This window comes from Odontesthes bonariensis, chromosome 14 (assembly GCF_027942865.1).
Source record: "Odontesthes bonariensis isolate fOdoBon6 chromosome 14, fOdoBon6.hap1, whole genome shotgun sequence".
NCBI lineage: Eukaryota > Metazoa > Chordata > Actinopteri > Atheriniformes > Atherinopsidae > Odontesthes > Odontesthes bonariensis.
This window is the reverse complement of record NC_134519.1, coordinates 6,928,027-6,942,665: the sequence shown is the minus strand read 5'-3', so window position 1 is coordinate 6,942,665 and position 14,639 is coordinate 6,928,027. Positions and strand designations below refer to the sequence as shown.

General features: G+C 43.8%; 1 protein-coding gene across 3 annotated transcripts in view; it reads left to right on the top strand.

Moving 5' to 3' along the window:
* LOC142398635 (enhancer of polycomb homolog 1-like) overlaps nucleotides 1-13,810 on the top strand; it is a 35,493-nt gene extending 21,683 nt beyond the window's left edge. For all 3 annotated transcript variants that reach the window (XM_075482713.1, XM_075482712.1, XM_075482714.1), the window contains 11 exons: nucleotides 3-209; nucleotides 1,439-1,587; nucleotides 1,713-1,860; nucleotides 1,940-2,104; nucleotides 3,030-3,119; nucleotides 3,730-3,878; nucleotides 3,960-4,369; nucleotides 8,376-8,491; nucleotides 8,577-8,715; nucleotides 9,542-9,908; nucleotides 12,035-13,810. In XM_075482713.1, coding sequence (XP_075338828.1) covers nucleotides 3-209; nucleotides 1,439-1,587; nucleotides 1,713-1,860; nucleotides 1,940-2,104; nucleotides 3,030-3,119; nucleotides 3,730-3,878; nucleotides 3,960-4,369; nucleotides 8,376-8,491; nucleotides 8,577-8,715; nucleotides 9,542-9,908; nucleotides 12,035-12,107 — 2,013 coding nt within the window. In that variant the 3' untranslated portion in view covers nucleotides 12,108-13,810. The remainder of the gene's footprint in view (nucleotides 1-2; nucleotides 210-1,438; nucleotides 1,588-1,712; nucleotides 1,861-1,939; nucleotides 2,105-3,029; nucleotides 3,120-3,729; nucleotides 3,879-3,959; nucleotides 4,370-8,375; nucleotides 8,492-8,576; nucleotides 8,716-9,541; nucleotides 9,909-12,034) is intronic.
* The last annotated feature ends 829 nt before the right edge of the window (nucleotides 13,811-14,639 follow it).

The following is a 14,639-nucleotide window of genomic DNA, read 5'->3' as shown; positions in this document are numbered from 1 at the left end:
AGGCTGTGAGTCTTCCGGAGGCCAAACTGCTGCTGAAGGAGGACGACGAGCTCATCAAGGAGGTCTTTGACTACTGGAGCCGCAAGAGGAAAAACAGCAAAGCCAACTGTCTCATCCCCAACGTCAAGCAGGAGAAACGGGACGGCTCCAGCACCAGCGACCCGTACGTGGCCTTCCGACGGCGCACCGAGAAGATGCAGACCAGGAAGGTCGGTGTCCCTCTTCTTATCCGCTGACCTGCAGCTGGTCGTATCCGTCCGAGTCGCACCTCGTGTGTGGTTTTTCTTTGCGTTCTGAGCATTCAGAAGCGGAGATGCAGTCAGACACAGATACAGTTGGACTTTCTTTATCCGTTACAGGATATTTTCTTCCTCCTCTGTCCACGAATTTCACACAGATCCAGTTTGCTGTAAACGCAGACCACATGTTAGTAGAGGAGCGTAACCACCGCTACGCCACATTAGCAGTACATCGCTTCACTGATGAAGACTTTCGTAACAGTGAAGTGTCACGTGGGTCTGTGCGGCTTTTTGCTGATGTCGAGGAGGCGTTTGAGAGACTTTTAAGTTGTTTTTGGCCTGTGCTTGGATAGATGGTCGTTTTTATTAGTGGATGGATTTCATTCAAAAGCCTATAAAGCTCTCCCAGGTCCAGGAAAAAGATTTAAAAAGGGGTCATTCGCTGTGCTAAAGTTGTTTTTATGCCAGCCTTTAATTTAATCGTGTCAAACCGCTAAATACTGTGGACGACTGACTCTGTCAGCTGGTTTTTCTCAACCCTTTAGTAAAGAAAATGCCACCAAGTGGTCGTCCAAACAATTTAACTGCAGGCTTTTCAACCCCTCAGCCAGTAAATCTTTATTTAAAGTACTTTAAAGAGTATTAAAAGGACACGGAGGCATGAAAAGTGGTGTGTATGACAGTTAGATATGCACTCTGTAGCTCAAAAGTAATCGGACAAATTGCTGAATTTGCCAGAAGTCCCTCATTTTGCTGTTATTTCATGATAAATCCACTATATTTAAGGTCAGGAAGGCAAACACTGGGCTGAAATTTAAAAAAACAGACCAGTCAGAGACTGGTGGACAAAACTTAGTTTACTCAAACTCTAAAGGGCCAAGAAAGGAAACCATGATGATGATGAGAGGAGAAAGTTCTGTTTTTAAAAGAAGTCCAGGATCACGACGACCCACAAAGAAGTGAAGCAGCGAGTGAAACTCGGCGTGAGGGGATGTCTGTGGGTTCCAGACGGTTAAATGTTGGCTTTAAAGGTTTAGATTGAACCAGTTTAATGATAATTGGGCCAGTTTGTCTCATTACTTTTGAATCTGTGAAGAAGGATGCTGTTAAACGTGTTCATGTAAACCAAACTGGAATCTTTGTTTTTAGATGTTTTGCTTTTATTTATTTATTTATTTATTTTTTCCTTTGGCGTCCAGAACCGTAAGAACGACGAGGCGTCCTACGAGAAGATGCTGAAGCTCCGCAGGGATCTGAGCCGAGCCGTCACCATCCTGGAGATGATCAAGAGGAGGGAGAAGAGCAAGAGAGAGCTGCTGCACCTCACACTGGAGATATTTGAGAAGAGGTTAGAACAGAACCGGAACAAAGGCGGGTTGAGTGCGGGGTCGTTTATCTGTTTTTAGAGGCTGTTGTTGTGAGAGTAAAACTACATTTGGTCGTTTGGACTAACTGGTGCTCCGTTTGTCCCAGAAACGTCATGTCAGACTTTGGTGGAGAAGTGATGGCAGAGGTTCTGGCTGAGCGGGCGCTGGTGAGGCCGCAGATCATCCCGCTGGTCCCGCTCACCAACCAGTACCGACACCAGGACCACATGGACCTCAAGGACTACAAATCCAAGGTGAGGCCGCCGCTTCTCGGGAAAGTGTTGGCTCGTAATTAAGGTCGCTCGGTCTAAAGCGTTTCCTCGCCTCCTCCAGCCCGAGAAGACGGAAGTTCCCCGGCAGAAGAGGAAGTACGAGAAGAAGCAGAAGGTCCTGCCTCTGTCGTCGGGCACCCCCCACCACCCGGGCCCCGCCGTCTTTAACGCCAAGGACCTAAACCAGTACGACTTCCCCAGCTCGGACGACGAGCCCTTCTCACAGGTTGGTGGGAACACGCCGGTGTTTGGTCTCGCTGTTCTGCAGTGTCCCCAAACCCATAGATATGTATAATATGGCTAGAATATAAAATGGCTAGATGTGTTACGTCTGAGTTTAAAACGTCCGCACAAGTCGGCCATCTTACCGGGAGACAGTCAAACCTGAGGTAACCATAGTTACTGTAAGTGATCTGCTCTGACGCCATTACTCTCATCTCGCAGAAATCTCCACGATTTTACACTATTTTACATACTAAAAGACCCTGTGGGATATTTTATTTATTCGGTCATCTGTGCAATAATTCACGTCACTACTGTGCAATATCTTCAGATTATGTGCATACAATGTGTAATTAACACAAGTGTTGTGCAATATGGGCAATAACTCAACCATAGTGCTATAACTTATTTTATTTAACTCTTTACTTTGTATATCTTGTATAGCCTATATTCTTTTTTTTTTTTACACTTTGTTTTAGATTATTCTATATTAATTATATTTTAATTATATATTTATACAGATCCTATGTGTGTGTTTGGAGCTACTGGGGACTTGAATTTCCCTGAGGGAGTCATCCCAAGGGATAAATAAAGTTGAGTCATGGGGCAAATAAACGTGAAATATTTACGTTTTTATTTAAAAAATAAAATAAATATGGACTTCGTCTGTAGTGTGATAATTAGCTTACTACTTTGATGTTTATAATAACCTAAACGTTTGAGAATTAAGCAAGTTATGTCTTGAATGTTTGAATGTTTCACCATCAACGCAGCGAGAGAGCTGCCTGTGGTAAGATGGCGGCCATCTGCGGACGTTCGACTCCGTTGCCCAGCAACGCGGACGAGACAGCTAGCCATTCTATACATATCTATGCTCCAAACCCATCCAGACTGACCTTAACACGACCTCTGACCTCTCCCGTCCACAGCTGCACTCGGGCTCCTCGGAAGCAGAGGAGGAGAACGACCCAGATGGCGCCTTCGCCTTTCGCAGGAAAGCAGGCTGCCAGTACTACGCTGTAAGCTCCGTCACCTTTCAGTCCCCCTCAGCTGATGATCTGTTGTTGGATAACGCGCTAAATGTTGGCGTAAACGGATCCGACTTATCGTGGTTTTTACTCTTTAAAGTGGTGAATTTGAAGCTTTAGTTTCCTCCTCTGAGGGGAGGCAGGGTGGCCGCGGGTCCTTAAAGTCTTAAATCAATTTTCCTGAAAATAAGACCTTAAAAAGTATTAAATTGTCTTAAATTCAGATTGCATGGGTCTTAAATATTTGTGTATTTTTCTTTTTGCTCTAAAGGAACAGTATTTATTTATTTTTTTAATAATTTTCTTGGTTTTTTATAAGCATTTGTTCATGGGACTTAAATGTTCTGAAAATATTGTAATAAATTTAATTTAGGACAGTGATGACATTTTTGTGATCTTTTCGCATGACACACATTTAGTCGATGTTCTTAAACTCAACCGTCATCTGTCGATGTTATTTCCATCGTACGTTTGGTCTTAAATTTCATTTAGAAGTGGTATTAAAAGGTCTTAAAAAGTTAAATTTAACTTGTTTATGCCTGTATACACCCTGGGAGGTTTGAGGCTTTGAGCGCACTAACATCCAGCGTCCCGTCCGCAGGCTCGTCAGGATCGGGTGGGGAGTTGGCCGTGGTGCGGTCCCTGGGAGGGCGGTTTGGCAGAGGATCGCTTTCGCTACAGTCTCACCACGCTCACTGTTCCACGCCGCTGCCTGGGCATGGCTCGACGGCGCGTGGGACGAGGCGGCAGGTCAGTAAACTCGTTTCTTTTCCTTTTTTCGACCTGTATGAAAACTAAAAATAACCTCCCAACGCTGTCCTCGTCTCTCAGGGTGTTGCTGGACCGGGCGCACACGGAACACGGCGACGTTTTCCACGGACTGGATCCAGAAACGCTCGGCCTGCCTCCCCCCGCGTCTCCTCCTCCTTCAGCGACTTCGCGCTCGCCGGCCACCGACAAGTTTGCCAGTACCTCAGAAACAAATACCTCGGACAGAAGTTCCTCCTCCGCCGCCCCCCCCTATCCATCCCCCACGGACCTCAGCCAGATACTGTTGAATATAAAGTCATGCCGATGGAGGCACTTTAGACCACGGACACTACCACTACACGAGCTGGACCACGCCCACCCTCTGTTCAGGAGGTTGAGCCGCGGCCTGAAGCGGCCGCTCTCGGCCGGGGGACGGCCGTTCGGATCCCAACGCCTGGCGAGGGTCGTCCCTGCGCCCGCACCGGCTGCTGGTAAGTGTGGCTCCGCCCTGTCGGACCGTATTCATGTGATTACCGTCACGCTCATGGCTACGAGTCGGTAGTGATGGCGAATCCCATGTTTTCACTGTTCTGTTGTTCTTAAAAACGTTTCTGAGCTTAAAGGGACAGTTCGCCTCTTTTGACATGAAGCTGTATGACATCCCATATCAGCAACATCATTTATGAACATCTTCTTACCCCCTGCTGCGTCCTGTGAGCCGAGTTCCAGCCTCGTTTTGGTGTTGATGAAGGTAGTCCGGCTAGTTGGCTGGGGTTTAAAAAAAGAAGCGTTTTGCTTCTCAAAACAATATGCGTTCAACAGAGTAATACATTTGCATCACAAAATCATTCTCCAGGAAAAGTCAGACCTCACAATCGATTGGCCCCATTTTCTCTCCCTTCGTATCACTGCCTGCTGTGCAGACCGAGCAGCAAACACCGTAACAGGCGCGGCTGTTGGCAACTAGCCGGACTACTTTCATCAACACCAAATCGAGGCTGGAACTCTGCTCACAGGACGCAGCAGGGGGTAAGAAGATGTTCATAAATGATGTTGCTGATATGGGATGTCATACAGCTTCATGTCAAAAGAGGCGAACTATCCCTTTAAAGTGGACGCTTCCCTTTAACATCGAACGTCTTATTTTTCTTGTTTGCTCTGAGCGCTTTTTGATTGCAGAACCGGCGTCGGTTGTGTCCTGGAGCTTTGTTTCAATTAAAGCTGGTTTTGATGAATAAATTCATGAGATGCACAGGATTTATTAGCATGTTGACACGTAGGCCCGCGGCGTCCCGGGGTGGTGTTACTTTGAGAGCCGTCAGTCGTTTGTTGTCTGGCTGCTGTTTCAAGCCGTGTTTTAATACGCATGAAAAACGGCCACCTGTGGATGAATATAACGAACAGAAGTCCTTTCAGGAAACTAAAGAAACGGCTCAGAGTTGGGTTTTGGCTGAAATAAGATGCCGTCGGGTTGTAGGAAACGACCACGGTGGGAGTTCCTGAGGACGAGCTGTGACTTTGTGCTTCGGTGAAATATTGATCCACTCTTAAGTTCTCCGTTACGCAAGATCCCAGAAAGCTCGTCGCTCTCAGTTCGTCTCAAAGTCACTTAATACCTTGAAATGTGAGAACTGGCTTTACGGTCAATAGGCGGCCTGTGAAGGCGGAGGTTAACGCAGAGGCTGAGTAACACTTCCAGCTCCTCTGGAACCTGGTTATTTCCATATGGTTCTTATGGAAATGTCATTCTGTTTGTTTGGGCTCGTTCTTTGTGCTCAAAAGGAGGTAAAAACAGGCAAGTTGATGCTGTTTTACACCTAAAATGTTCTGTTATTGACACCTTCTGCTAAAAGTGGCTTTTTGGTGAGTTGAAGACGCCCTGAGACTCAAGTCTAAGAACTAAGAAAAGACCTGGAAATATCTGAGCAATGCATACCTCACGATGAGAGCTGTTTGAAGGAAAGGAGCTCCGATGCTTTCTTTAATCAAAGTGTCCCTAAAGAAAGAAGAGAGGTGAATCTGTCCCTCAACAGGGCGGCTGTGAGCAGCATATTTCACTTTTCTTCATTTCCAACCCCGATCATAAACGCGTAATATATCTAAAGCATCTCTTCTCTTCCTGGTTATCGGCTCGCCCCCGCAGTGGGCGTGGCTTATTTAGGCTTGTTGGTGTCATTTTAACACGAGCACACAAACCTGATCCCAGCCTGGTTTTCTGTTTCTTTCCCAGATTAATCCCGGTTGCATTAAACGTGCCGTATTTACGGAGGTAAACCGTCACCCGTAATGTGTAATCACGTTTCTGTTGCGTAAGCTGCTCGGTGAGATGATTCACCCGCGTCTGCGGCCTGGTTTTTTATTTTAATGTGTTGATTTTAAAGTCTAAATAACATCCAAACAGCTTTTAGGTGCCGTTTTTTAAAAGTTTCAAAGGGTTTTCGAGCACTCGTGGGCAAAACGCAACCTGTGAATCGTCTCGATCTGGCCCACCTGTGGCGTCAAATTAAAACAAAAACAACTGGAGAGGTGAATTGATTTTTATTAATACATCATCAGGCGACTGAAAACAAGCCTGTCCTGCCATTTAGACCTTTTCCAACAGAAGAATACTGCCCGTTTTGGACTAAATGGTCCCCAAACTTTTACATACAGCCTTTACATTTGTATATCTTCATTCAACTTCCATACAAAAAGTCGCTGCATTTGTTTAAAGAAAAGTAAAAGTAAAACAAAACACTCAAAACAAGGATAGTCCTCCTGTTGACCAAGGTGATAATCTATATACAAACAAGTATTATTAATAAATGCAAAATAAAATGCAAATATAGAGAAAACATACAAATCTTACAAGGTCAGGATTAGTCATCCACTTCTTCATCTCTTAAATCCAAGTCCTGAATGTAGCTGATGAAAGGGCAAGGCAAGTTTATCTGTACAGCACAATTCAACTACAAGGCGATTCAAAGTGCTTTACGGAGACATTAAAACAGTAGAAATAATAATGATTTAAATTTTAAAGAAAGAAATAAGAACAATGGATAAAATCGGTAGTTAAAATGTGATTAAGTTTTGAGCTTTATTCAAACGCAGCTGAAAACAGGTGTGTCTTAAACACACTGAGTGTTTCAGCTGATCTGAGGCTTTCTGGGAGTTTGTTCCAGACATGTGGAGCATAGAAGCTGAACGCAGCTTCTCCATGTCTGGTTCTGACTCTGGGAACTGATGGAAGACCGGATCCAGATGAGCTGAGGGGTCTGGAGGGTTCATACTGGGTCAGGAGGTCCCTGATGCATTCTGGTCCTGGACCATTCAGAGCTTTATAGAGCAGCATCAGAACTTTAAAGTCTATCCTCTGATGGACAGGCAGCCAGTGTAAAGACCTCAGAGCTGGACTGATGGGGTCCACATGAAAGGGCTTCAAATAATTGCTGTTTAGCCTTTAATATGTAAGTTATTCTCTCTAATGGAAGGCTTCTGTTGCACACTTTAAGTGGCAGAGAAAGTCAGGGTGCCTGCGCAAGTCTTGAAAGTCTTAATAAGTATGGAATTGTGAAGCACTGTTTTCCAGACCTTAAAGTCTTTAATTTTGTGTGAAAGTCTGAATAAAGTTATGGAAAATAAATGTATGGTAGAATGTTACAGAATGCTGAAAGGCATTGTGAAATGAGAAATAGGAAGGTAGGCTATAAAACTATAATTTTAGTATCTGGTCACGTACTCTATTAGCCTAATGGGATGAGATGTGAGTGAAGAGACTGAATTCTACATACATTCATTTATTTTATTTATTTATTTTTTTTATAAATAGTTTTTGTTTGATGTGAAATTCATGTACTTGTGATTTTTTTTTTTTTTTTTTTTTGTTTGTTTATTTAGTTTGAAACGTTTTCATCAGTAAAAGCATAATTTACTGTGAATAATGCATTTGTTCATTGAATACTAGCCTATAAAAATGAACATTTCTAATAAACACAGTTGGTACAATCTCAACCAATGAAGTAGGCAGTAGGCACACAAGTTACAAGTACATAAAGTTAAGGTTTTGGGAGGAAAAAAAGTTTGTTTTAAAAAAGTCTGGAAAAAATCTGGAATTTTAATTTGGAAAAAGAGCAAGCACCCTGGAAAGCGTTGGAGGAGTTTGTTCCAACTAAGGTTGTTCAAAAAAAAAAAACTGTTCCAAATATTCTGCCCTGAACGAGGCCCGATAGAAAAGGATAGCGTCCGGCCGCGTGCTGCTGATGGCGTACAGAGTAAAAAAGCTGTGGGTTCAGTTCTCGGTTGGGACCGTTTGTGGCGCTGCGTTTGTGGCGCTGCGTTTGTGACGCTGCGTTTGTGGCGCTGCGTTTGTGGCGCTGCGTTTGTGGCGCTGCGTTTGTGGCGCTGCGTTTGTGACGCTGCGTTTGTGACGCTGCGTTTGTGACGCTGCGTTTGTGACGCTGCGTTTGTGACGCTGCGTTTGTGACGCTGCGTTTGTGACGCTGCGTTTGTCCCCCTCAGCTCTGACAGCTGAACAGTACCAGCAGCATCAGGAGCAGCTGGCCCTGATGCACAAACAGCAGCTGGACCAAGCCCAGCAGCAACAGCAAGCCAACAGCACTGCCAACCGCACACAGGTCAGTAACCAGCTGCAGACAGATGTGACCGCGGCCGTTACACCAGCCCGCCGCCCTCACCCGTTTGTTTCTTTCCTCCCGACAGAGCCTGGTCAACACGTTGGACCAGGCCGGTGCTCAGTTTGCCGCCTCGGCCCTCGTCACCGCCGACCAAATCCTGGCTCTGAAATCTAAGGATGAGCTGGCCCTGGGAGGCGGAGTCAATGGCGTCGTCCCCCCCTCAGGTATGACGGCCCTGCCAGCTTTTAAACCTGTCCAAATCAGTCTCACGTTTGTTTGTTTGTTTGTTTGTTTGTTTTTTCAATGTATGCAGTGCAAAGTGAAATATTCTATGGGGGATTATTAGGTCTGGGATATATCGTTGATGAGCTACAACATCAGTTTTTACAGCTTTTAAGTTTTTCTGCAGTGGCAGATTACAGAAACGGCTCCCATAGACATACATTATAATGAATACAGCATTTGTTTTTGTTTTTTTTTTTTGTTTGTTTTTTTTAAATCGGGCATAACAAAAAAATTAAAAATCCCTAAAAATCAACGTTGTTGCTAATCATTGACATATCCCAGACCATAATTATCCTCACTCAATATTTCAGCATTCCATATTTTGAAAATACTGGCATCTAAAGGCTTAAAATTTGGGCTAAAAAGTTCTAATTGGCATCTAAAGGGTTAATTTTTTTGAAAAATAATTGAAAACTGAAGTGGAATAAAAGATTTCTGGAAAAAAGTGGGAAAAAAACATTCATATTTGATGTTTTTAGGTCGTTTTAAAAGGGGACAAAAATGTCCCTTTTCAGAAATAAAGGAGTTTTTTTTCTACACAATGAAAAGTTGCATTGTATATGACGTGTGTTTGAAAGTTGAAAAAATAGTCAAAAATGCACAACTGGACCAAATATGATGAGTATCACTATCTACAGTGTGAAATTAGAGGAGAAAGTTCACCCCAAGTGGACAAAAATGTCCCCCATCAGGGATTTGGGTTAAATGTTTGAAGCAGGATTTTTCTTCTTCTGGTGATTTTTAAACATCTCTGAATCCCCTCAGGTGTCTACAAGGGCTTGAACTTCTCGAGCACAGCGTCCCCGTCCCCCGCCGCTCCGGCTCCTCTCACCACTACCCAGACATCCGCCTTCCTCCACCCCTGCACCACCAGCTCAGCCACCAGTAACAACAACGGCACCACCCACCCCGCCAACGCCACGACCACAAACACCGCCGCCACTCAGGTCCTGCTGGGGAACAACAACAGCCTCCGTCTGGGCGTCCCCGCCGGCAAGCGCATCCACGCCCCCCGGACGCTGAGCGCCACCATGTCGACATCCGCCTTAAAGCTCGCCCACGCAGCAACCGCCAACTGTCAGAAACCCAAGGTCGCTCCGGCCTCGGCCTCGCCGCTGGACATAGTGCCCAGGTGAGGGACCAAACCACGCATCAGAATGATGCTGCTCGCCTTTCTGTAGGCGCTGGTCACACGATCGCTTTGATTCTGAGTTTCAGGCTATGTACACACGTAGCCGGGTATTTTTAAAACCGTTTATAGAATAATTTGAATCCACGTTGCCTCGTTTTCGGAAAAAAAACAACTTTCCACACATAACCGAACATCTGCGTTTTCAATCGCATTCATAAGCATCCAAACCTGTAGATGGCAGTGCGTCCCGGTCTGATCCAAATCCGGCGAAGAACATGCCTACGTGGAGTTGTTATGAGGGGGTAAATCACCGACCGCGATGTTGCCCGTCGCCTGTGCTCTTGGAGCAGTAGTTGGGCGTGTAAAATCAAGGCGGTAAACAGCGCCTGCACAATAATAACCACCACAGTTCTCAAAGCATGCTTCTTCAGTAAACAAAGGTCGCACGTTTGACGTCAGAGCAGATTTGTTGTTGTTTTGGCGCATACTGTGACGTTCGAAAACGCAAAACTCCGGTTATCTCTGTCTACACGCAAATGCATAAACGGAGTTTTCAAAAATCTTCACTTTGCCCCGAGTTTTTAAAAATATTCGTTTATGATGCGTTTTCATGTGGATGACGGGTCCAAACGTAGAAAAATATATTCGTTTTAGCAGATACCCGACTGCGTGTGGATGGGGCCTCAGAACCTCAGACTTAACTTAAAAATAAAACTTCAGTTTCACACGAAACTCGATTTTAAAATTTCTTAAAAACATTCTAAATGACTAAAAACGAGTTTCACTTTGATCGTTTCCTTTAGATTAAAGGTGCAGCTAAACGGAAGCTTTGAAACCGTTTTAAGAGGAAGATAAAAGATGATGAATTACATTAAATATAAACAGAAACTTTGAGTAAATGTTTCTGACTCGTTAGCTCACAAGTGGGCCATAAAACCGGGCTTTTCCACCGTTTAAATGGGCGCCATATCTTTAGCGATATCCAGCGGGACACACGGTGGAAACTAATCCCCTAATGTGGGAGTTTGAGGGCAGCGTGCCTTCGTTTAAGGTGCTGAAATTAACCGAATGTGCTCACATCTTTGGTAGCAACGGCCTTTAAACGAGAGATGAAACGTTGGGAAATTAGTTTAGTCAGAGATCGCAAAACCAAACAGGTTCCAGATGTCTGAAGACGCGGGAACGAACGCTTCCTGCCAGCTGCCATGATGGTTTTTGTGTCTCTACAGCAGCTCAAGCATAGCGGAAATAAACTCTTATCATAAAACTTTAGAATTAATCGATTTAAAATCGACTTGGTCAAACACTAGAAGTTAAAACGCCTTAAGATGAGACACGGGCTGTGTTCGAAACTGCATACTCATCGATCAGACAGTATGCAGAGCGTTTACCCACAATGCATTTTGCTCCTGCCCGCGCCGAAATCAGCCGGCCTGAAGCTGATTTCCCTTAAGCTCTAAACTCTGTAAACTTTAGCAACATTTGAAACATTTTCAGGTGAGAAAGTAGTCGTTTAGATCCCCAACGTGTTGAAAACCTGACAAAATACCGCTGGTTACAATTTTGTTCCCACGAATTCAGCGCTACTAAAGCTAGCCGCAGTGAGCAACGCACTTCCTGTTATTTTCACAAAATAAAATACCCGTTGCCTTTTATCATAGGGAAATCCATTAGGATACAATTGGTGCTTTTGTTTTGAAAACAGGAAGTGAACCTACCCTCGTTGTAGCTAGCTTGAAACTGCCGTTTTGACAGGAAATGACGATCGGTCACGTTACGTTGCATCCTGGGTAGTTTGAGTATGAGTAGTAACCTCATGATGCATACCCAACATTTCAGAGAATCTAGTATGCATCCGGGAACTTAAAAAAAGTTAAAGTTAGTAGGAGTAGTATGCGGTTTCGAACACAGCCAAAGTTTATAAAAATGTGTTTTATATTGTTCAAATTTAAGCTTTTTCTGTTATTTATTTTAAACTCTGTTTAACGTGCAGTAAAAAGTGTAAAAACTACGTAAAGTTCGGAGCATTTATTCGCCCGACATTTTACGGTTAAAATGAGGCAGAAGGAAGCTGCTGTGACACTAACGCTGTCTTTCTCTCCTCCTTCTTCTTCTTCTGCTCTCAGGGAGAATCACGAACAAGACAAGCCAGCACTGAACAGTCTATCGGAGAACACAGTGGCCATGGAGGTCACGTAGCCTCCGGCGCGGCGCGGCGGGGCAACACGACCCATCGTTGTCGTTTTGAGTTGGGCTTTTTTTTTTTTCTTCTTTTTTTAGGTGCTATGCATCATTCGATTGGTCGTGAAGACAAGCGGTGGCCGAATGAGCGCGGCAAGGCTGGGTTTCCATGGCAACAGTTTTGGGACTTAATTGCAATGCTCGTCTCGTACAAATCCCCCCCCCCCCCCAATTTCCCCCTTTGTTACTGTTAATAAGAGATCGTCTGTAAATTCTTAATATGGCAATTATCTGTACAGTACTGCATATTTGTAATACGCCCTCCCGCCCCCCACCCCTCTTCTCCCCCCTACCCGCCACCACCACCCACCCCCCCACCCCCCCGTTCTTGTATATAACATTACTTGAATACAGAATTGTTCATTTGTGATGTTTTGCACTCGAGATGTTAAAAAAAAAAACAAGTTTAAAAAAAAAAAATTTAAAAGAGAAAACGACAAAACCGCAGCCGGAGTGAGAAAAGTGCACGTGTGGTCACGTGCACGGTGCGTTGGGGCCTGCTGTTGGATCTATTTATTGTGCCGTGTTTACAAAGGTCTCATTTCTCCCTCCGTTCATGTCATTTTTCTTTCTTTTTTCTTTTTTAAATACACTCTACCTCCCCCTCTTCCTCCCTCCCTCCCTCCTCCACTGGTTCCCCGTGTTTAAACTCATCACGTTTAGCTCACATAATTCCTCTATTTTCTTTGAATTATCCGTGTGTCGAACATGGCCGGGGGGAGGTCGCCCGGCTCTGGTTTGGCGTCCTTCCTCGATGTTGAGACGTATTCAGGCGGCAGCAGCAGAAGAAGGCGGCGGGTGTGGGTTTGTTTGTCGTAGGCATCAGTGGGTTAATCAGTCTCCACAAAGCTCTTCCATACATATTATTGCTGAGACAAGTAACAAAACAATGGGGAAGAAGACTCCCCCAGAAGCCTTTGCTGCTTCTGACGAACCTAAGCACTAAATAATTTTGTTTTTTTAATTGATCGATGCTGCTTCTGTATGATTTCTGGCGTCTGGTTTGCATCAGACGGCCTCATTTACATTTCTTCTTCTCTAAAAGATTTCCCCCACATCTCCTTATAATTTTTAAAAGAATATTTTTGTATCTCCTGTTTTTTTTTTTTTTTTTTTTTTTTTTTGTTATTTTGAATTTAAATTTAAATTCCCTCACAAAAGAACTTCATTCTTTTGTTACTTGTTGATCTAAAAAAAAAAAAAAAAAAAAAGACAAAAAACTATAAGGGAGTTAAAAAAGAAAAACTGAAAAAAGGTTTAAAAAAAAAAAACATGCAGTAACTGACATTTATCATTCCAGCTTCTATATAATAAGAAAACATGTATGAATTGAAGAAAAAAGAATTAAAAAGCGTTTTCTGTACTTTTAAGAACCTGAAGGCTGAAAGGCCACGAACCACATGTTATCTATCGGGTGCCTTCATTTGGGAAAAAATGAGATTTAAAAAAAAAAATGGCTCTCTTCTGTGAAGAGTTTGGTACTGAACAAGGCTACTTGTAGTTTTTCTTTGTCTGTACCACTATCCCAGCTGCCCATTCCAGTGGCCCAGTTTGATTCATGACTTTTTGTTTTTGTAGACCCTTCCACCACACACATGGAAAAGAATCCTCTTTGAATTGTCACAGAATAAAATAAAAATCCAGGGCATTATGTGTTTCGACCAGCTCGTCTCGTTTGTTTTTTGGTGCGAGTGACTGCTGTGTTGGAGAGTAACGGACCAGATATTCACTTTAAAGGCTCGTTAAAACTCAGTTTTTAGCCTTAAATCCTGCGTTGACATTGATGTCTGTATCGATCTCTGCATTTATTTCTCGTCTTCCTGGTGATGTGTAAAGAAAAAATGAGGGATGACTCGACTCTTCTTCCAGTGAGGTCGGTCAGGGTCGGAGCTGCTGAACTAAAGTGAGACGGCAGCTCGTCCTGAGAGGGGAAACTGCAGCTGCAAAGAAGGCCACGAAGACGGCGACGCAGCTCGTCCCGTCGGCTTTGACCTCGTTTGTTTTTCAGCGAGCCAGAGCAACGCCGAGAGAGGGCCGCAGCAGACGATCAGACGTCCGTGAACAGGTTAGTTCTGGTCTGTTAAATATAAAGGTTGCCACACCCGTCCCTTTATGGATTGTAGTGATGGGATTTTCAGCTCTTTTTGAGATGCGGCTCTAATGGCTCTTCTTACTGTGGAGAGATCGATCTATCTATCTATCTATCTATCTATCTATCTATCTATCTATCGAAAAAAACTAAACATTAAACATCAGAGTCAGACCCACTAGTCATCCTCAGTTTTGCTTTTCTTCTTCTTTTTCTTCTTCTTTCGAAATACAAAAAAAAAAAACACGACACATCACTAATGGATTGACTAAGGCAAGGTATCTTCATTTATATAGCGCATTTCATACCACAATGTATTTAAATAAAGACAAGGCATTTAAAAAGAACAGAAAAACAAGCAATTTAAAAGAGAATAAAAATTAAAACGCAGTTAAAAGCAA